Here is a 23,609-nt window from a genome sequence, read left to right as displayed (position 1 = left end):
GATATTCATAGTCTTCACTATTTTAAGTTGAGGAACATTATTCTGAAATTGTTCCACAAATTGTAGATGCAGTTTTTCACAGATTGGTGAATTTCTGCCCATCTTAACTTCTGAAAGACTCTGTCTCTCTAAGATCCTCTTTTTATACAAAATCATGTTACTGACATGTTCCCTAATAACCTCCAGCTGTTTCTTTTTACAAACACTTACCTTCCCAGCCTTTTGTTGCCCCATCCCAAATTTTTTGAGACATGTTGTATCCATCAAATTCAAAATTATCTTATTGTTTTCTTAAAATGGTGCATTTCTAGAGTTTAAACATTTTGATATGTTTTCTATGTTCTGTTGTGAATAACTTCTGGGTTTATGAGATTTGAAATCTCATTCTGTTTTTATTTACATTTATTTACATTTTACACAGCATCCCAACTTTTTGGAATTGGGGTTGTGTGTGTGTGTGTGTGTGTATATATATATATATATATATATATATATATATATATATATATATAAACCCATATATATTTTCACAGATCAACTGTACGCACAATTACAATGAGTATATGTCCACAGAGGAATCAGCCTTAGTGTTTCATTTTAGGATTTCAGATGAAGACGGTGGGGATCCCACAATTTGCGACTTTGGAGACACCTGAGAGTAATAAAAACATGAAAGGAAAATGCTCAGAGAAGTAGACACAATAAGAAATACGGCATGCTTGATTTGCATAACAATATCAAGTACATGTGATTTTGCTTACAGGGGAAGGAGGTTTCGCAAAATTCAGATGGGCATACAGAAGCACGGCAATGTCATTCTGACTAGCCTCTAGCGCTATGGAGAGAGCAGTGCTGCCATCCTGAGGGAATGAAGTTAACAAAGAAACAGTCATGGATATTTTGGAAGCAATATGGTTCATGTATATTGAGCTTTTTTTATATACTGATAAAAAATACCATATACCATTTTCATAAGAAAGAAATAGATGGAGCACTCACATTATCGGTAAGCGTGGCATCACAGCCTGGTACAGAGAGCAGCTGGCGCACAATGTCGACGTGACCGTGCTCGCAGGCACACATGAGGGCTGTAGAGCCGTCGTCGTCCTGCAGATTGACCTGCGCACCACAGCACAGTAGCGCTCTGACCATGTCTCCTCGGCCATGACTCACTGCCAGCATCAGAGCTGTTTGTCCAGCCTACAACATGCCAACACACACACGGAGACCCCGGGCATACATGGTATTAATATGTTTCAGTTGTAAATGATATTATGTCCAAACAGTGCCAAAAACACACTCTTTGGAAAACCCATGCTCTTTTTTTGGCAGATTTGAGAGTCCAATACCTCCACCGCTAATTCAAACATTTTACTTGATGATTTTTCTAAAAAATGTTATTACAAGAAAACACCTGTGTCCTCAGAGTCACCATCTTTCAGATTAAAATTCTATTAATCACAGAGGCTCTTTAGAGCGTTAATGTACATTTGGGGGAAAAAAAGAAGGTTTTCTCATAATTGTAAATATAATCTAGGAAGGATTGAGTTGAGCTGCACTCTTTGGCCAGTAGAGGGCGCACCTGGCTAGCCTTGGCATTGACATCTCCAGTACGCAACAGCTGCAGAACTGTCTGAAGGTCACTTTCGGAGTGGAACGCAGCCAGAGCAGTCAGCATGATAGCCGTGTAGCCAGCTTTGTTCTGCTTATCTGCATTACATAGACCTGCATAAAGCATACACAGATTTGTCAGCTGGTCAACAAAAGCAACACAGTCTCCACGGCCGGATGGGGGTCAATTTCGGATATTTCCTTGCTTTAATCATTTAACTGACAAGGCCATCACTATTAATGCCATGAATACTGTGTATATAAAGTTAACATGGTCCATCGCAGAGACTGACCTGTGTCCAGCAACAGTTTAACCACTGGGAAGTTGGAGTGTGAGACAGTGTAGTGTAGTGCTGTGTTTCCATTCCCATCAGCCATATTGATCACAAACTCCAGCAGCTGAGGTGAGACAGAGGCAAAGGCATCCATGTAGGCTCGGACCACTGCTGTGTCCGCAGATTTATGACATGAGACGCGCAGCCACTCCTGTAACACTGTGGTGTAGGCTGTTCTCTAGAAGAAGCATACATAAACAGTAGGAGGTGGTTGGAACAAATGTGGGGTTGCCAAAAGATAAGAGCTCTGGGAGTGGGGTTGACTACAAGGAATGTAAATAAATACATGGGGTGGAAAAAAATTAAAGAAACGCCACATGAAAAGGACTTTGACTTTTAGGTGACTGAATCCCACTGCATACAGGGCTGCACTGGCGAGTTATATTAGGTTGATTACCATCTAACAGCAAGTACAAGATATAAAAGCAAGATGAGGCAACTAATAGAGTTCGAAAGTGGCCAAATAGTGAGTGCCCAAATTACAGGTGCATAAGGAACATAAATCCGAAAATTCTTAAATCTTTCAAAGGGAACATTTTCAGCTAAATTTTCAGTTGGCAGGTTATGTTGAAAAAAAAACAATCGCATCATCAACCTGTAGAGTAGCTGCTAAACGACCCATAAAGGCTTGCCTAGAATTCAGGCAAGCTGCAATTCGCAAATCTAAATCAACGGTAAATACACGAAGATGCCTAAGACAAGCAATGAGCAGTGGAAAGAATATGGTCAACTTTCATCATCTATACATATTTATGTTTAGAAGAAGTCAAATAATACCTTTAATCCACAATGTCTGCTGCCAACTGGTAAGTAAAGCCATAATTGGATCCATAATTACATTTACAGTATTTGGCAGACGCCCTTGTCCAGAGCAACTTAAATTTATCATATTTATACAACTGAGCAACTGAGTTGAGGGTTAAGGGCCTTGCCCAAGGGCCCAAAAGTGGTAGTTTGGCAGTGCTGGGCTTGAACTCCTGATCAGTAACCCGGAGCCTTTAACCACTGACCCACCAGTGCCCCATAATGGTATGGGCAATCATCTCATGGAAATCAATAGGTCCAATGATTGTTTTGCATGGTGGTATAAAATAACAATCACCATGTAATACACTCCTTCCTGATAATGTTTCCATTTTCCAGGAGGGTAACACATGAAGAAATACTGTTTTTAAAAAAATAAATAAAAAAAACAGAAAAAAAAGAAATCTGTGTATACTGACTAATCACTTCATAAAACATCTCTTTTCTTGGTATCTTGTTTGTGTGCAGCTCGCAATAGCTTCTTTAGTTTTTTCTTACATGGGCAAAGATTTGTGGACACCTGATCATCACACTCATACGTGCTTGCTGAATATCACACTGCAGATTTAGTCCCCTTTGCTGTTATAATAAGCCCCACTCTTCTGGGAAGGCTTTCCAATAGATTCTCGTGCATGGCTGTGGGGATTTGTGTTCATATGAGCATTAGTGAGATGGGTGAGGAGGTCTGGGGTGCAGTCGGTGTTGCAGTTCATCCCAAAGGTGTTCAGTGGGGTTGAGGTCAGGACTATGTGCAGGACACTCGAGTTCTTCCACTCCAACCTTCACACACCATCTCTTCATGGAGCTCACTTTGGGCACAGGGGCATTGTCATGCTGCAACCCCATAGCTCCAGTGAAGGGAATTTCTAAGATTACAGCATACAAATAAATCCTATACAACTTTGTGCTTCCAACTTTGTGGAACTTTGGGGAAGAGCCACATATGACTGTAATAGTCAGGTATCCACAAAATTTGGGCCATATACTGTATATAGCATATTGCCTGCCCACCTAACTGGTAACTGTTATATTATGTTATGTAATTTCTACAAAGCTGCCCAAAAATACATACCGCCCCCTGTTGGCTAAAAGCATTTGGTTCACCAAGCGCTTTCTGCAAGGTATGAAGAGCTGTCATGAAGCTGTCACTCATTTCCCCTCTGAAACTGAAGAGGCAATGATTCATTAGTTGAATTATAACACTCATTGTTGTTTATAATAATAACACATTTAGAATTTGTTCCACACCTGCTTTCTTGTTTAGGTGCTTTGTTTGAATAGGTTTTTTCGGTTGGACTGCTGACCGGAGTTTTGCCTGTATCCTGTTGGTCAGAAGCATCTGAAGCTTTCAACTGCACAGTTTGCTGGTATGGAGTGAGGTCAGTGGTTTGTGATTGGCTATCATCTGGATGAGAAGCACCAGTGGTATGTGACAGAGCAGTGGGCTGTTGAGTGGTTACACCTGGCTGGTTAGAATTTTGCTGGCTATCTGAGCTAGTGGCTTGGGGCTGGTTAACAACTTGTTCCAATGCCATGCAGATTGTTGGTGATTCATTGGAACTGTGTTCAGTGCAAATGGCAGTGTTTTGGGTGGTATATTGCTGATTGGAATCTGATTCTGCTGACAGGATAAGAGTCTCCTGAGGAGCCGTGGCAGTGGTAGATGACTGGATTGCAGAGTGCCATTGGTCTGAATCTGAAGCTGGTGATTTTGTAACATGCTGACATGTGGCTGTGTCAGAGGCTGGTGAATGAGTGATACTATGACCTGGGCCCTCACTAAGTAAAAGTGGGGTGTTGCTGTGCTGGACATTTGCTGTCTCTGATGATTTGGGAATTACAGGTATAGAAACGGCAGAGGTGCTAACAGAGGTTGCCTGAGGGTGATGAGCTGGAGATTCCGGTAGTTTCTCTGTGGCTTCATGATATTCACTTGCATCACTCTCATCATCTGAAGTCTCAGAACTGCTCTCTGATGAGGTGGACTCATACCTGTAGTTCATACCTGTAGTTACTGCTTTCATTGACTAGTTACTACAAAAGGTTACTACAAAAGGACAGAAAAAATTATGGGTAGGTTCCACTAACTAACTTAAATCACTAAAATAATATATATTATATAATTATTACACAGTACAAATACTGAAAGTCACAGAATATGTATTAATTTTACCCTCCATTCACTCCTATGAACTGCAGATTCTTCTGGGTTGAAGCAGAGCGTGGTTCTTTGTCTGCCTTATGCTTCATGATTGATCTCAAGCTGGAATGAGGAGAGGCTTTAAAAGAAATAAAGAGCCTCAATGTTACTGTTTATAAACCTAGTGAGGTGCATATATTCATGTGTACATACACAATCATTAAATGGAAGAATGACATAAGACATACCTGTTTGGGGTGCACTTTCATGTGAGGGCATAACTTCTGTGGCCAGCTGCTGTTTCTGTTCTCCATCCCTCAGCCTCTGACATAGGGGAGCCGCTTGACTGTAGTTTGTCTCCATAGCACTAGAAGGGCTGGCGACTGGCACTGATGTGGACAATTCAGTTCTTAGGACCTCTCGTACCTGTTTGGAGCTTACTGCAATTGATTCTGGGACAGTAGGCAGAAGGAGAACACAAAACACAGCAAGCTTTAACATTGACTATTACACCTTTTGTACAAATGTACAAGTGAAGGTAAACAATGGAAAAGGTAAACAATGGAAAAGGTAAACAATGGAAAAGGCAGTAATGGAATTGAAGTATCAATATATACCTTCTGCACTCAGAGGCTCTGCATATCCTCTCTGAGGAGTCCCCTCCAGCATGGATGCAGATAGAGGTCTGGTGGAGGTGCTGCATTGTTGAGTCCTGAGCATCACCATAGGCTGCTCCAGCGTATACACCTGGATCCCCACTGTCCTCTGCTGCTTCTGCTGGCCTTGGTGGGTAAAGCTGACCAGTGTGTGGAGGCCAGCACTTCCCAGGTCATGCTGCTCCTGCCAGCCCAGGCTGGTGGCCCTCACAGCATGATCAGCCTGCAGGGCTCCACCCTGCCTCTCCTTCTGCACTGCCTCCACCTTCATCTGGGCACTCTGTAACTCTTGCATAGTCTTTCTCAGCTGCACTTCCAACTGGTCCACCTTGGACTTCAGAACTTCTGTCTCTGGCAATAAGCCCAAGTCTTCCTCCCTCACATCTACACCCACCTGGCAAGTATCTTTCTCCTTATTGTCTGGACCCACACCAATGGTTCGAACCTCCTTCCTGGTTCCTGGCCGTAGACTGCCCACAATCACAGTATCTTCTATCTCACAGCCTGAGTCCTGACGTGAGCCATCGGGGGTTGTGGGGGAGAGTCCCCCCTCCACCTTACAGGTGGCAGCTTCCACTCCCTCCTCTGGAATGTCAATGTAGAGCTCTCCACGTGGCCGCCCACGGCTGAACCCAAGTGTGTGGCCCAAGAACTTCTGACTTTTTAGTTGCACACTAAGCTGTCGCTTTTCCTCCTGCAGCACGGAGATCTTCACCTGCAACACGGGAATGGTCTTCACTTGCTCTTCCAGATCCCGGATCTTCCTAAGGGCCATGGCCATCTGCTCACGTACATGCTGTAGGTGGGCTGGGGTGGGTGATACAGGTGTTGACAGGCCTGAGCTGGCAGGTGTGTATGAACTTCCCCCGCCCTGAGCACGATTGAAGCTGTGGGCACTGGACAGAGAGGTGTTAGAGCCAGCAACACTGCTGTGCATGCTGCCTAAGTTGGAAAAGCGAGTGTCCTTCTCTTCCTCCAGCTTTCGCCGTGCATCTAGCAGAGTCTTCTCCACACGAGCCATGTTGAAGTTGGGACGCTGAGTGGTGTGATAGCCTGGTGCACAGTATGAGTAGGATGAGTGGCGGCTGTCCATGCTGGCATTGGAGCACAACGATTCAGTGGAGGTCCACCACGAGCCAGTGTAACCATAACCACGGGGCAGAGAACCATAGCGTGGACGTCTCTGAACAGGCACCCTCTTTATAGTATTACCCTTTTCAATGTCATTAACATATTTGAGGAAGTCCAGATCCAGATGGTAACCATAGGGGGTCTCTACTGAGTAAGGAGCCTCTGTATCTTTTGGGTGCAGGGAAGTGGGGACTGTAGAGTTAATCTTCCCTGCAGAGTGGGGTAATCAACTTTAAACCAGTGGAAATCTCATTCTAATCTCTTAGCTATACAATAGAGAACAGCATCAACGGTAGGCTATAGCCAGCTAAAAAAAAAAAAAACTAACCCTTTTGGTAAATAGGTCCATTTGTAAATATTTAAGTTTGATGAATATTATCATGTAACACTTAAATCATAGTGCCCAATCTTATTCTCAAAGGGCTGGTGTGCGTGCAGGTTTTTGTTCCAATCAAGCAAGAGTCACATCTAATTAAATCTGTTTAATCAGTTGATCTTGGCTTTCAGTAGACTCAGGTGTGGCTCCTGCACCCACACCGACCCTTTCTGGATAAGACTGGACACCCCTGACTTATATAGTTATAATCAGTGTAAAAAGTATGCTCACCCATAGAAGAGGTTATAAAGTGTTTTATTATTAATAAACAGTTGCCTAATTGACTGTTTCCAATCTAAGTATAGTTTAAAACCTTCGGAAACAACTACAAAGCATGCATTTGAAACTGACCAGATTACATATCAATATAAATATCTATATATCCATTACATGAATATCTGCTTCCAGATCAACAGGCTGTAAAAGTCTCAGGCATGGTTTGATAACCCTATTAAAAATGTCTGCTTTTAATCATTAAGTGAAGAATCCAATAAGTGCTGCAGCTGTTTCAGACTCCAGAATGAGCTGAGCAAACAGGAAAACAGGTATAATAACCAGCATTAACCAGTGAAAGATGTCTGAGGTAAATGAAAATACTTATTTTTGCACTCATAGGCCATTACATTAGTTGACCTGTGGTTCATATAGGGGTTTTCTGTGCAACCTTGTTGCTAAGAAGACTATAAACAGTATATGGTAGATTTTAATGACAGGAATCCATGTTCAATTTAGAAATACTAAATTACTGTGTAATTAACTAGTGCAACAGGTCTATATCCTTAGCAACAATAATGTTATCATTAATATATAGTAAATATATTATATAATATATAGCCCCCCAGTAAAGATGAAATGAAACCTATGCCACTATTTGCACTGTATTACAATACAGTATGTATAATATGTAATAAAATGTCTCTTCTAAGATAAAACTCTTGAATTGCATGGCTTTAAATGAACATGGCACGAGCAAGTTTTTTTTTTAGAAGGCATCCTTTCTTGTGAACCTGGATGTTAGCATCAGACATGGAAATAATGACTGATCACATTGCACCATGAGTTCACAATTGCAAGCTTTAATAATCTGTCGGTCTGTCTGTCTGATTGTTTTTGCAGATGGTTAAAATGATGCAATGCTAAGATGTTTAATGCAAAAAATAACCAACCTGGGAAGCTGGTGTCCATATGTAGCACTTGAGCCATGATTCAATAGCAACCTCCTGTAACACCATCACATACAAAACCTAAAAAAGGACAGAGAGAGAGAAAGAGAGAGAGAGAAGGAGAGATGTTAGTGAATGAGCAACTTTCTCATCATTCATCCAGTGACACGTAAGGCCAGCTGCCTCCACTCAAAAAAAACACAACCCCAATGTGGGGTCTACAACACTTACACAAATGGCCCTGATCAGAAGTGTGATTCAAAGTCAGACGAGGAAGCCAGCAGTCAGCATCTGACAATGTGTAATGTTGGTATATTAGGGTTTGTTATGGTTGAATTCTACCCACTACAGTCCATAAGAGCCTTTCTGACCTGGTTTGCTTTCTCTCTCCACTGCAGGGATTGGACTATTTTCTATTTGTTTCTGGGTCTCATACATAAAGGAAAGAGGATGGAAAGGAAACTTTTCCTGGCAGCTACAGTGACTTGTGGAGAAAGCGCCTCTTGTTACAACCTTATTAGGAATCATTTCTCTCTCGACGGTTCTCCATATGGAGGTGCTGGAAAAAGAAAATGCAAGCACACAGTCTCAAACACTCTCTCTCTCTCTCATGCTCTCTCTCTCCTTCCACCTCTGTCCAACTCCCTTTTTCTTAGTTTTTGCTTTTCCAATACCTCACTCATTTTCTCCCCCCTCCCCCTAGTCAGCTGAGGATCAGGAGATTGCAGATGACTGCTGTCTCCTCTTCCTCCTTCCTGTCTCTCAGTGGTGCATCCCAACTCCAGCAGAGACCCATTCCACGTTTAAAACAGTTGGGCCAAACAAAACACGCTCTGACTCTGAGAAAGCGTGCATATATCCATATTAACTTTTAACTTTGCATGATGTTTTTCACACAGCACAATTACATTAAATATCCGGTAGACTTTAGCCTGTACCCTCTTCAATTTGCATATGTTTACTGGAGCTGGAGTGTCTGACCAAAGTTGAATTTTCTAGGTAATTACTGTGTGGGAAGGAGGTTGTTGTACACAAGTTCTCTCTCCCTTGTCTATCTGTTTAATACTGTTTCAGATCTGAGAGCCCTTTGTCTACTTGGCTAAGGTCAGCCATGATCAATGTTTCTGTTCAAACATGGGCCCTGCTTTCACACCAAAACCTTTACCCTGAACCTATCCAAGGCTGCGCCAGGAAATCTAGGGCACTCGGAAACACTGACGAAACTCACTCAGCATTTTTGTGACCTTTTCAATGTAAAACAATCCTTTTTTTTATTCTTTCCCACTGTATGCTGCCATTCTTTCTCTAATGCTCATGTCTACTATAAGTCTATTTGGATGACATCTGGGTACATTGAACAGGGAATTTATGTGGCCTTGGTTTGATTAACAAAAGTGGAATACAGTTATGGTGCAAGTCCTTTGCAGTGTAACCATGGGTATCTGAGAAGGGACATACATATTCACAAGAACATGCATCTGAATGTTTTTTTTCTGTCATTATGTACATTCCTACACGTGTGTGTATGCGGAAAAATTAAGAGGGGAAGGGGGGACAGACTTTACCAGGAAGCAGATCATAAAGGTATAATTAGAGTACAACAGTATAACAAACATCTCAGTATCGTCCAAAATGTCTTCTCCTCTCAGCATGCTTTCCCATACTTTTGGTCCCTTATTCTTTTCCTGAAGACCCTCCACCTTTTTCTCCTCTCCATCTGTCTCTACTGCCCAACTTAAGACATTCGCTGTTCTTCTAATTCCTTGTTTCCTTTTCGTTCCGTCCCCCAATAGTTGCCCCGTATTCCAAACAACCCTCCCCCACTCATGCCAGCAATGTGATTGCCCTGAGCAGAGCAGTATTAGTCTGAGAGCTTATGGTATGGTATGTGTGTATGTGTGAGTGTGTGCATGCATGTAGCAGTGACCTTCCCCCCTGCATGGCAGGCCATAAACAGAGTTTATCAGTGTTGAACTGTTTATATTGAACAGGGCATGGTGAGCCTCATCCCCTTTATTGGAAGCTGCGTGGGGGATTTCACTAATATGGCTAATTTTCAAGACAAGGTAAAAAAAATAAAATAAAAATCCTGTTCCAGCCAGAAATCAAAGTCTCTGGTTTCCCTGACACCCATCCGTACATTCCATACCAGTGTCCATTAAGTCTTCATGTCTATAAAGGAAGAAAACAAATCTCTAAAGGTTAACGACTCTCAAATGCCCCATATCCCATAACAAATTAAAATCATTTAGAGTTTAGAGAAAGATTTTTGCCAAGTCAAAAAGTCCATATTAAGGATACAGTGGTGGTTGAAAGTTCATGAACCGTTTAGAATTTTCTATATATTTGCATAAATGTGACCTAAAACATAATCAGGTTTTCACACAAGTCCTAAAAGTAGATAAGGAGAACACAAATAAACAAATGAGACTAAAATATTATACTTGGTCATTTATTTATTGAGGAAAATGATCCAATATTACAGATCTGTGAGGGGTAAAAGTATGTGCACCTTTGCTTTCAGTATCTGGTGTGAGCTCCTTGTGCAGTAATAACTGCAGATAAACGTTTGGGGTAACTGTTGATCAGTCCTGCACATCGACTTGGAGGAATTTTAGTCCGTTCCTCAGTACAGAACAGCTTCAACTCTGGGATGTTAGTGGGTTTCCTCACATGAACTGCTTGCTTCAGGTTCTTCCACAACATTTGTATTGGATTAAGGTCAGGACTTTGACTTGGCCATTCCAAAACATTAACTTTATTCTTTAACCATTCTTTGGTAGAACGACTTATGTGTTTAGGGTCGTTGTCTTGCTGCATGACCCACTTTCTCTTGAGATTCAAATCACAAATAGATGTCCTGATATTTTCATTATAATTCATTGGTATAAATCAGAGGTCATTGTTCCAGCATAGATTGGCAAGTTGTCCTGGCACAGATGCAGCAAAACAGGTCCAAACCATGATACTACCACCACCATGTTTCACAGATGGGATAAGGTTCTTATGCTGGAACGCAGTCTTTTCCTTTTTCCATACATAATGCTTCTCATTTAAACCAAAATGTTCTGTTTTGGTCTCATCTGTCCACAGAACATTTATCCAATAGCCTTCTGGCTTGTCTACATGATCTTTATCAAACTGCAGAAGGGCAGCAATGTTCTTTTTGGGGAGCAGTGGCTTTCTCCTTACAACCCTGCCATACACACCATGGTTGTTCAGTGTTCTCCTGATGATGGACTCATGAACATTAACATTAGCCAATGTGAGAGAGGCCTTTAGTTGCTAAGACTATTACATGTTTTGCTCTTGGCGTGATCTTTGTTGGTCTCCACTCCTGGGGAGGGGAACAATGGTGTTGAATTTCCTCCATTTGTACACAATCTGTCTGACTGTGGATTGGTGGAGTCCAAACTCTTTAGAGATGGTTTTGTAACCTTTTCCAGCCTGATGAGCTTCAACAACTCTTTTTCTGAAGTCCTCAGAAATCTTCTTTGTTCATGCCATGATACCCTTCCACAAACATGTTCTGAAGATCAGACTCTGATAGATCCCTGTTCTTTAAATAAAACAGGACGCTCACTCACTCACACCTGATCGTCATCCCTTTGATTGAAATCACCTGACTCTAATTACACCTTTAAATTAACTGATAATCCTAGAGGTTCACATACTTTTTCCACTCACAAATATGTAATATTGGATCATTTTCCATTTGTATTCCGATAATACTGGAATATTAAACATATGTTTAATAGGGTTCTCTTTATCTACTTTTAGGACTTCTAAAAAAAAATCTTAATGATGTTTTAGGTCATATTTATGCAGATATATAGGAAATTTGAAAGCGTTCACCAACTTTCAAGCACCACTGTAAGTACCATGCAGCTAGTCACATAAAGCCGAAACATACAAAAGACTTTGTAGTGTGTGTTAGCATGTGACATTCAAAACCATGAAGAGTAGAACTGGGGCACTTTCCTTCGAGTCAGAATGCTTTTTTTGCACCCCAAAATGTCCGCCTGTTATTGAGGTCAGGTTCTGAAGGCGTTTCCTCAGTGCAGAAATGATTCACAGTGCTACAAGTCCACCTGTCCACCCAGCGTCAGCCATTCTTTCCGTCTGTCCTCTTTCTGCTCCCCTCCCTTTCTTTAGGATGGTGCCTCAATTTTGAAGGAAAAAAATATGGAATTTATGAGCAACACAGTCCAGCACTGGCTTCTATAATTTACAGACTTGTAATGACCATGTGTGCAATTCTTCCCAGCACCACACCAAGAATACCACACACCCTGAGCTGAAATGCATAAAAATATAAACACTGAACCTAAAGTGGACCATTATCTGGAGGAGTAGAAAGCCAAATACCACTTCTGTGTTAAATATGTTGCTGGGCTCCACATCCTTACTGCTGATACTGATACTCGGTCTGGGCTTTAATCCTTTTGCAGGAATTACTGCATGAATGTGGCGTGGCATGGAGGCAATCAGCCTGTGGCACTGCTGAGGTGTTCTGGAAGCACAGGTTGTTTTGATAGTGGCCTTCAGCTCGTCTGTATTGTTGGGTCTGGCGTCTCTTGTAGATTCTCTATGGGGTTCGGGTCAGGCGAGTTGGCTGGACAATCAAGCACAGTAACACCACGGTCAGCAAACCAGTTACTAGTAGTTTTGGCACTGTGGGCAGGTGCCGAGTCATGCTGGAAAAGGAAATCAGCATCTCCATAAAGCTCGTTAGCTCCTGGTAGATGCTGTATTGACTCTCGACTTGAGAAAACACAGTGGACCAACACCAGCAGATGACATGGCACCCCAAATCATCACTGTCTGTGGAAACTACACATTGGACTTCAAGCAACTTGGATTCTGTTCCTTTCCACTCTTCCTCCAGACTCTGGGACCTTGATTTCCAAATGAAATGCAACATTTACTTTCATCTTCCCCGTGATTCTGGTTGTGTACTGAACCAGACAGAGATTAAAGCCTCAGGAAACCTTTGCAGGTGTTTTGAGTTAATTCGCTGATTAGAGTCTTCTCAGGTCGACATTTCTCCATTATAAATTCTTTATTCCAATATTTTGAGATACTGGATTTTTGATTTCCGTGAGCTGTAAGCCGTAATCATCAAGATTAAAGCAATTATAACAAGATTATTTCACTTTGTGTAATGAATCTAGAATATATGAACTTTGTAAAAAATGAACTTTTCCATGATATTCAAATTTGTTGAGATGCACCTGTAAAAATAGTATATTGAACTAAATCAAAACCCGAAAAAAAGGACCACGGTGACCGTTCTATGTCAGAGAAGTACCAGCAGCACTGTGTGTGCAGGAATATCATACCACAAATCCAATATAGAGGGCCTAATTTTATTTTCACATAACCCCTTTAAATGAGCCTGTAAGGGCTGAGCCTGTAATAATTCCTCAAACAGTCATGCATTAAATTTCCCATTTACTTTCTTTACTTTTCCTCTTACATTATGTATTAATAATTAATCCGACAACCGATTTGGAAAACTTATTTTTGTTAATTTTTTTTTGTTTTATTTTCAAATTCATCCAACTTTTTTTTTAAATTGTATTTTCACTGTTGTATATGGCATATTCTGTGCAGTCATGCCATTGAAAGCAAGGGAACATTATCAATTACAATACAAAGCAAACTAAAGAAAAGATAATAAAGAAAATCAATCAGTTCATAACATAGTTTGTTTACTGTAATGACACCAGTTGGTAGAGCTCTTTTGGGATGCTTTGCTCTGATTAACAGTGTGCTCGGTAATAGAGCTGTAGTACTGGTGTTTCAATAGGCCTAAGAGTTTCTTTTGAAATGTGTTTGTGCCATTTTCTTAGTTATAGCACATTTTGGTCATGAACTGAGCTAATGTGCTAATCTGGGTGTTTGCACAGAGAGAGGCATGAAGTGAACATGATAATGAGTAAACTGTAAATGCTTCTAATGACTCACACTCCAAAAGCTGGAGCAGATTAACATAAACAAAGCCCAGTCACTCTCTCCATCAACCCAAAAAGCACTTGCCTCTCACAGACAGCTTGAGCTTGATGACCATGATCATAGATGAATTTACACGGGTATAACGATGTTTGCACCTTATACTTGATTTGATTAGAGTGGCATCAGTGATGTTATGTACTACCACTGTTTTCGATGCTGTGAGAGTCAGCTGATCACCTTTATACTATGATGAAACATTTCTATTCTGATGGGAGTGGTCTCTTCCAGGATCTCTTCCACAGTGGATGAGTACGTACATAGTATACCTCATAGGCTATGTCCTTTACAGTCACCTGATTGCAACCCAATCGAATTCTCATCTATGGGAGAATTTTGAAGCAAGCTGTTATATGTCCACCACTACCATCATCAAAACACCAATTGAGGAAATGTTTTGGAAGAACGATGTCCATCTCTCCAGTACAGTTCCAAAGACTTGTTGTATCTGTGTGAATCTGTGCTAAGGCTCACTGAAGCTTTTCTGGCAGCTTGTGGATGTACTACTGCACTATTAAGGTTTTCCATTCATTTGTCACCCATCTCGATGTATAGGCTATACATTTGTTCTCCTTTTGCGTTGTGCTTGTTAGCCTATGACTGAGATGATTTCTAGATCCTTAAGATCAAGATGATTAGGATTTCTTGTTTTCCCCTCAGAATGCATTCTTTAACTACCCACTGCTGAAAAGGGTGCAATATGAAGATTCAAATGTTAGTGGGCTTGTTAAATTATTCCATTATGGAACAGCATCACGCTGAGAGCTGAGAACATTGAGTTATATTGTTCCAGCAGTTTTGTTATGCCAGTGCCTGGAATGTGTGTGTGTGTGTGTGTGTGTGTGTGTGAGTGAGTGAGTGAGTGAGTGAGAGTGAGAGAGAGGGTGAGAGAGAGCGAGAGACACCCTTAAAAGAGGAAAAAAGTGACATGCAGATCACAAAAGCACCATTCATTCTAGCCCTAACTCCACAGCTGGTTTTAATAGAGAGAGAGAGAGAGAGAGAGAGAGAGAGAGAGAGAGAGAGAGAGAGAGAGATATTGCCTGAACACTCATATACACTGAACTGTTGCTGAGAGGTCCCATTCTTTCACTGATACACAGTATCATGTGGTGATTAAATGATGATGTTTTTTCACTCCATCTCAGGAGCCAAGAGTGTCTACAAAAAAATAAAGCACTGCCAAATATCAAATGTTCAACTGTTTTTAATTAACTTGCAAAGAATTCAATTTATATAACAACAGTACAGCAGTAGTAAAGTCACTTAAACGGTACACACAAGTATGTATTCATGCTGACTAACATGCTAACAAACTGACTGCTAAATTCACTTAAAGAGAACATCCAGAAGTTTCCCTCTGGCCAACCTCAATTCAACTATAAAGCCAACGCACAGAGCCATGGCTCATTACCAATGAATGCATTTGGGTACAGGTCAGAAAGAGTTACAGGAAAGGGATCTGCACTCCCCAGGGACACAGATACAAGCCCATTTCCTCCCAACATATCTTAGGAGAGGAATAGATCAGGAGAAACAGATATAAAGAGTAAAAGGACAGAATGAAAGAACATAGAAAAGCACTAGAAAAGGAACAACACTAAAATCATAGGTGTGCGAAAGCAAGAAGATTATGTAAAGAAGGGAAAAAAAACAATCCATACCCAAACATTTCGGCACGATTCAGAATAGTCAATTCACCAATCTGCATCAGGAAGCCAGAAGAAACCCACACAAGCATGGGGAGTATGTGCACAGAAACTCCACACACAGTAACCCGAGCTCAGGATCAAACCCGGGAACCCTGGAGCTATGAGATGGGAATGCTACCCAGTGAACCACCGTGCCACCAGGAAGGAAAAACAGAAGGAGAAAAAGATGCAGATGGGAATTTCTCAATTAAATAAAATACCCTCTGCAGTAAGACAAAGCTCAAGTTTGGTTAGTCTAAGAAAGCTTTCAGTCTACGTCCCTGCAATTGCCAATAGCCTTTTAAAGACTGCAAAGTAAAGATGAAGGGAATGGGAGATGCTTAACAGAGGCTTAGTTGAAGCTTGGAACATGAGTAATAGTACAATCACAATAAACCTCTCCGTACAGATTAAACTGTCTCGTTCTAAGAGATCATCTTCATATTGTAGTCATTCCTTTCCCCAGTTAGGGAGGAAAATAATAATAAGGAGTCTACAGAAATAAAACATAGGTCATAACAGGACAGTGAAGATGCTTCCAGAAGATTCTGGGTTTTTGTGAAGCACTACAAGTTTTAAATGTTAATGATGTTAACCCTCTTTGGTTAAAGAAATTGAAGTAGATTTCAAAGTCAGCCTGTTTCCACAACTCAGGTCAACAAATGACATGTGCTGAAATGGGCTAAACTAAGCACACATGTAGTAGCAGAGGTGGAGGAAACCATCTGGCCAAACTATTCAGTATGTCTGTGTGTATTTCAGACCTATTATCTATCTAATGTAATATGAGGATTCCTCGAATCTCAGATAGTGGAGTGTTGTTATTTCAGTGAATTCCCTAACACAGTAACCTATGATTTATTTTTATTATTATTATTACCTTTTATCCTTTTTACATATTGAGGGTTTATAATTTTTTTAGACTGACTCTCTTATGTTTTTGTTTTATTCATATATAATTAATTTAAGTAAATAAATAAAGTAATTGTACTACTTTGTGAAGTACTTTGAGAGGGAATCTTGAAAAGTTTCTATATAAATAAAGATTTTGCTCGGGTTATTGAAAGCACTTGTGAGCACAACCACATGCCAAAATCCTTCCTATCTGAAGTCACCATAGTCTGCGCGCACACACACACACACACACACACACACACACACACACAGGGGCTGCTTTTTACATTAGGGAGTGGTTATGGAGGAACTGACACTATTTAGTGTAGCAGCCAGAGCTCAGAGCCCAGGATGGGGCCTCACCCTGCTCACGTTACTGCAGGAGTGAGAGAGAGAGAGAGCAACATGCACGTCATTACATTATTGGCCACAGTACTGACCTCTAACAGGAAACGGTACATGGGTGTGACAACAGGAATTGCTAAAGCAACAAGAAGAAGAAAAAAAACCCCAAAAGTTGAATTCCTATGAGAATCAGTGGGATTAGGAGTGGTGAAGGATAGAGAAAAGCCGTCTGGAGTGGGATACTTCAGGAAGAATGTTTGGAAAGAGTGGCGAAGATCAAGAACAAATTTAGGGAAAATGATGAAAATGGGAATAAACTTGTGCATGTGTAAATGAGAAAAAAACGGTACTAATGTGTTGTTACAGGAACACTGGAGACTTGGGCTTGGTGAGCACACACCAAATGGTACTGTAAACAAAATAGGGGTGGAATGGGGTTGGAGACGTCCCATAGGAAAGAGCGCACACACAGTCAGGTTCCAAGCCCCAGGCTCACAGCAGCTGAGGCATGTATATGTTAATACCATCATTTTAATCATAAACAAACTTTTTGTTGAGCAATCCACATAATTAAAGAATCCATTAAGCAATCAGAATTGGAAAATACAAACACATAACACAGCAACATTGCAATGTACTGAAAATAAATATTGAGATGCCAAAAATATCATACTTTAGGCCAAACTATACATTAGTCTTGGTAAAGCTAGCCTGCTGGACTCTCTGGTAGTTACTTTGACTAGTTTCTACTGCCTTTTTGCTGGTAATTAAGTAAGTAAGTAAGTAAATAAATAAATAAATTTGACTGCTTCCTACACCACATGCAAGATCTAAGAAAGGGTAGTCACAGCTGATCCAGGGTCATGGTTTTTGCCTAAAGGCGCTGTTAACATACTTGACATGGATACTGGTTCCAAACCAGTAGCGCACTAGATTCATTACTGTGGATAGGTCATACAATTAACTATGTCTTTTTCTAGTGATTGTAAATCAAACACAGGGCAAAGTATTGTACTAAATTGCTATTTAACATATCCATGGCAATAGTGAGGAATACACATTCCTAGGACGTGTAAGACATGACAGCCATAAAATTGTACCCATTCTCATATTTAGATTTTGATGTTTGAAGGAGTTTCGGTTAAATCGCTGAAAAATTATGGTTTGTTTGCATTGTGCTGCAGCCATATAGGAAAAATAAATAAATCCAAGGCATGTAAATAGTATATCAACATGCTAAGACGAGCCGTGTCCCTGACACCAAACTGCTCAATTGTAATTATCGCAGGTTCATGAAGTTACCCATCAGCTAATCAAGAAGCAACAGTGCAGTACAAAAAAAAAAAAAAAAATTTCACACAGTTACAGGCCAAGAGCTTCAGTTTTATATCCACATCAAACATCAGCAGTTTCTGAAACACTCAAACATGCCATGGCCAAAATCACTGCAATCCCCCCCAGAAGTTTGGGGTGAACAATAATTGCAGCTCTTCACCTGTATTTGAATGATTTTATGCACTACGCTGCTGCTATGTTTACATTTATGGCATTTGGCAGACACCCTCATCCAGAGCGACTCACATTTATCTCATGTATACAACTGAGCAGTTGATGGTTAAGGGCCTTGCTCAAGGGCCCAGCAGTGGCAGCTTGGTGGTGCTGGGATTTGAACTCATGACCTTCCGGTCAGAAAGCCGTTGAGCTACCACTGGCTGATTGGATAACTGCATGAACAAACAGGTGTGCACTCACTCACAGGTGTTAGGAACACTACATTAATACTGGGTAGGGGCTCCTTTTGCTCTCAAAAAAGACTCATTCATGGCATGAGTTCCACAATATGTTGAAAACATTTCTTTGAGATTCTGGCCCATGATTCTGCAGATTTCCCAGGAGCACTTTCATGCTGTGAATCTCCCGTTCTACCACATCCCAAAGGTGATCTACTGGATTCAGATCCGGTGACTGGGAAGGCCACTGAAGAACACTGAACTCATCGGCATGTTCATGAAACCAGTTTTAGAGGACTTTTGCTTTGTGACATGGTACATTATCATGCTGGAAGTCGCCGTTATAAGATGGTAATCTGTGACCATGAAGGGATGCACATGGTCATCAACAATACTCAAATAGGCTGTGGTATTAACAGGGCCCCAAGTGTGTCAAGAAAACCTTCCCCACACCATTACACCACCTCCACCAGCATGGACTGTTGACACAAGGTAGGTTGGGTCCATGGATTCATGACCAATTCTGACCCTACCATCTGTTCTCAGGGTTCGACGTGTATTCTGAGATGCTTTTCTCCTCACCACAATTGTACAGAGTGGTTATCTGAGTTACTGCAGCCTTTCTGTCAGCACGAACCAGTCTGGCCTTTCGCTGTTGATGTCTCTCATCAGCAAGGCATTTCCGTCCGCAGAACTGCAGCTCACTCGATGTTTTTTTTCTTTATTGCACCATTCTGAGTAAACTCTAGAGACTGTTGTGTGTGAAAATCCCAGGAGATCAGCAGTTTACCTGAACATTACCTGAAGCTGCTGTCCCAAAACTGTATGATTTTATGCATTACGCCACTGCCACATGGTTGGCTGATTAGATAATTACACAAATGAGTAGGTGTACAGGTGTTGCTAATAAAGGGCTCAGTGAGTGTATGCAAGAGGTGTAACTATACACAAAATTCAAATTCAATACGATTTCAATATGGTGGTGGCTCATTATGAGATATTTTCAATAGAGCTGGCACAGTGTAATGTTTCAGTTCACCACTCACAGTGTTTTTATGAGAAGCGTGTTTTCTTTTTTTAAAAAAAATCCTTATAGCCTTTTCTGATTTGAGATAAAGAGGAAGCTACTTTTTCAAAGGAGGGAGCTTGATGAAGTTTAAAGTTCACCTATTATGGTCCTGAAACGTGCCTAATTTTGCTTTACACATCTCATACAATAGATTTACATGCATCCGAGGTCAAAAAAACACTTTAACGTGCTCATAATTTAAACTGCATCACCACCTTTTTTCCCCCCAGTGTCACAAACGACTCGTTCAATGATCCGTTCTAAAGGATTCGTTCTAAACTCCTCCTTTCAGAGAGTATACTCTGCTCTGATTGGTCAGACGTCCCAGTCTGTTGTGATTGATCTACCGCTGTCAGTGTGTGTCGAAAAGGAAACGCCCACTACCGCAACGAGTTTCAGCTCCGTCTGTCAGCGAGCAGCCGATGAAAACCAGAGGCGGGGCTTATTGTTACAAACCTACGTAGGTTAGTAAGGAAGTAAAGTCTGGAATCACTAACGACTCTTTTCAGCTGTTCAGAATTGGTTCCTTCTTTTGGGAGTTGATAACTCCGTTTGTCGTGCGCTTTTTTAAAAAAACTTTGCAGACGTTTTACGTTCACAAACAACGACATAACACACTACATGAAAGGGAATATCTGAAAAAGCATAATAGGGGCACTTTAAATGTTTATATAAGTGGTACTTTATTGTATTATGCAGCCTGTTGAACATATTGTTTGATACGGAGACATATCAACTCGAGAGCCTCACATCGAACAAAATAATACATCATCTTGTTATGGCCCTAATGTAGATAGATAGGTAGATGGATAATTTATTTTTACTTTATTGATCCCAGAGGGGAAATTTAGGATTTATTTAAACAAAAAAATTATGTGAAGAAATACCTGGTGTATTTCTCACAGAGACTCCTCTATATGCAATTGATTTGAAGGGTTTTGAGAGGTAAGACTAAACAGTTCCATTTCCTGTTGCGGTACTAATCATTTGTATCTTTATTAGCCTATGCATCTTTACCTTTATAAAATGGAAAAAAAAGAGAAAATATTTCGAAAGTAGTCAAATTAATCTAGTATTTCCTATAATGAGATTGCAACAAACCAAATATACGATTATTAAACATAGTCCTAGACATGTTTCACTTCTTTCAGGCTTGCAATAGCCTTGTTCTGTAGGAATTCATTTCTAGAAGAAAAAAAAAAAGAAAAAAAATTAAATGACCTGCCTATAGAATTAGAAAATGTAAACTTGAGCAAAATGAGCAACAATGTCTAATATTCCACATAACTATTTATGGACGTTAATGTTGTGAATTCTTTATATTTCAAGATATCAGGTGAACAACCTCATTGGAAATATATTTACTGAATTTTTTTTTGGATGCGTCCAATACTTATTTCCCTGTCTGATTATGATTATGATTATTATATATATATATATATATATATATATATATATATATATATATATATATGGTTTATTGCAATCTTATAATCAGGAATTAGTAGATACGTGACTATATTTAAGATATTTTACTTGCTAAGATGTTATTTTTGCAGTGTAATGATGTAATGCACCTTTAAAAGGGATTTAGTTACACAAGTTGAGCGTAACTGGAGTTTTAGAGTCAAACTTTTAAGGTTAGATTACATGCACATTTCGATTAGATTAAAGTTACTAGATACTATTAGAAACATGACAAAGGGTGAGATTTAGATTTAGAGATCCACGCCAGAGACAGGGAAGTTTAGGAGCCTATGCTTTTTTTTTTTCTTTTTTTTTCTCCCCCTACTAAGATCAGAGAAAAAAGTTTCAACAAACTCCAGTTTGCTAGAAAGGGTTCATTTAAAAACTACCAAAGAAGTCTCACAAGTGTGAGGATTAAACAGTAGACTAGTGAGCACTGTAAGACTGATAAAGCAGCGGATCTGAGAGCGACGCAGGAATCTTCTGAACATCTGGAAGTAATGAAAACGGTCCCACCCTCTCCCCTGAGCACGAGCAGTCACTTCATACCTAAAAATACCAATACAACAAAAAGAAGCCACGCAAAAATATACTTTAAAGTCACATGATGCGAATTACAACCTATTTAGCTACCAACTCTGGGAAAGCAAATTTATTCATTAATTTTTACATGACTTTTTTTCTTTTCTTTTTTTCCCCCCCAGAATAGAACCGTGCGCCTTTTCTTCTTCTTCAGGATCCCTAATGGGGAAGATGTTACACCTCAAAACAAATAAGCTGTAACATAAACTAACACCAGGAAAGCACAACAGGGCTGGATATATCTGTAGAGTAGCTGCTCTTATTGAGATATAGCCTATTACATCCAGTGCGCGCGCTCCGGTGATCAAAAAGCATTTCATTAAAATGCTTTTTATTTTTCATTAAAATGCCCCCCCCCCCCAAAAAAAAAGAAACAAACAAACAAACAAACAAACAAACAAAAAAACCCATGTGAAGAGTGATTAATATTCAACATTATTTTTCTGACAGCTTCCAGGGAAAAGACATGACCATCACCAGACAGGGCGATTCCCAGTCCCTGTTATACTTTGTCTCCCCCAGACAAAAATGTAAACATGACCAACATCACCATGCCGAATGCAATGAAAAAAAAAACAACGCATGCTTATGCACATCTGTCTAAATGTACATGAACTAGAAGAAGAAGAAGAAGAAGAAGAAGAAGAAGAAAAGACGACTTAAAATTGATATTTAGGCTTACCCTTTTCTTGTCCCTTTAGCCGTGTAAGGCCAGCAATCTCACTGACAGCGAGACAAAAACACTGCAGCCAGAGCATGAGGAGACCCCCCCCCCCCACCCGTATGCTCTTAAAGGGCCAAGACCAAACCATCAGCACCACCACGCGCACGCGCTTTGCTTTATTGTCCAATATCAGATTTTTGTTTTGTTATGAGAACAAATAAGCTAGACAGCACACACGAACACAGATCTTACGCACTTAAGCTGTCGGGGTTTTCAGGCTTCAGATCTTCTCAACACACCTTCTCATCTCTGCACCATAAAACAACAAGCTGCTCTGCGCTCATGATCATCCCCAGCAGAAAATCCCCAAAATCCGGTCCGCTCTTTATAGCTTAATGTTTGCTGGAGTTGAGGACGATGGGCTGCTCACAAATGACATCATATTTTCCCGTTAAGAGCAGCCAAGTGTGCTTAGACCTCCAGCTCACCGAGGTGAAGAGCCTGAAACTCCACCCCGCTGGTGGGTTTCTGGAAGGTGAAGCCAGGTTTGTTTCCCCATGAAAAAGTACTATAACATTTTTGGGGAGGTTTAATCTTATGGGGATTATTCCAGAAAGCACGCAAACACATCTTGAGTCGTACAGGGGACTACATTCTGTAAACTGAAGAACCGACTATACTGTATTCTGTGTGATGTGCATAAGGAGGGAGGAGGATGTGATTTGGGATTCATGGAGGGGGGGTATGAACCACGTGAAATGAATTAAAGTCAAACCAAATATGGGCAGAGAAAAAAATCAACAGAGATATTTAACAGTGAATTCTTGCAACACTTCATTCTCCTTACTGAGGTCATTAAGAGCAACAGCAAACATCTGTGATAACCAAATATTCTGTTTCCATCCATCCATTTTATATACTGCTTTATCCTTTTCA

General features: G+C 40.5%; 1 protein-coding gene across 1 annotated transcript; it reads right to left on the bottom strand.

The window, feature by feature from the left end:
- Window positions 1-515: 515 nt before the first annotated feature.
- On the bottom strand, window positions 516-22,779 carry kank2 (KN motif and ankyrin repeat domains 2). The gene is made up of 12 exons (XM_053613515.1): window positions 22,692-22,779; window positions 8,220-8,297; window positions 5,508-6,887; window positions 5,139-5,342; window positions 4,924-5,029; window positions 3,999-4,742; window positions 3,823-3,916; window positions 1,905-2,124; window positions 1,583-1,725; window positions 1,000-1,200; window positions 762-860; window positions 516-652 (listed from the first exon to the last, which is right to left on the bottom strand). The coding sequence occupies exons 2-12, from the start codon at window positions 8,254-8,256 to the stop codon at window positions 593-595; spliced, it is 3,288 nt and encodes a 1,095-aa protein (XP_053469490.1). The 5' UTR covers window positions 8,257-8,297; window positions 22,692-22,779; the 3' UTR covers window positions 516-592.
- Between the last annotated feature and the right edge of the window lie 830 nt (window positions 22,780-23,609).

This window comes from Ictalurus furcatus, chromosome 24, assembly GCF_023375685.1.
Source record: "Ictalurus furcatus strain D&B chromosome 24, Billie_1.0, whole genome shotgun sequence".
Taxonomy (NCBI): domain Eukaryota; kingdom Metazoa; phylum Chordata; class Actinopteri; order Siluriformes; family Ictaluridae; genus Ictalurus; species Ictalurus furcatus.
Note: the sequence above shows the minus strand (reverse complement) of the source record. Positions and strands in the feature narration are given on the sequence as shown.

Coding starts and splice junctions, on each gene's coding strand:
- kank2 (XM_053613515.1), bottom strand. CDS start 8,256: ATGGCTCAAGTGCTACATATGGACACCAGCTTCCCAG. Junction 1,726..1,904: donor TAAACTGTTGCTGGACACAG/GTCAGTCTCTGC, acceptor TGCTTTATGCAG/GTCTATGTAATGCAGATAAG. Junction 1,201..1,582: donor TCAATGCCAAGGCTAGCCAG/GTGCGCCCTCTA, acceptor GGCATGTTGTAG/GCTGGACAAACAGCTCTGAT.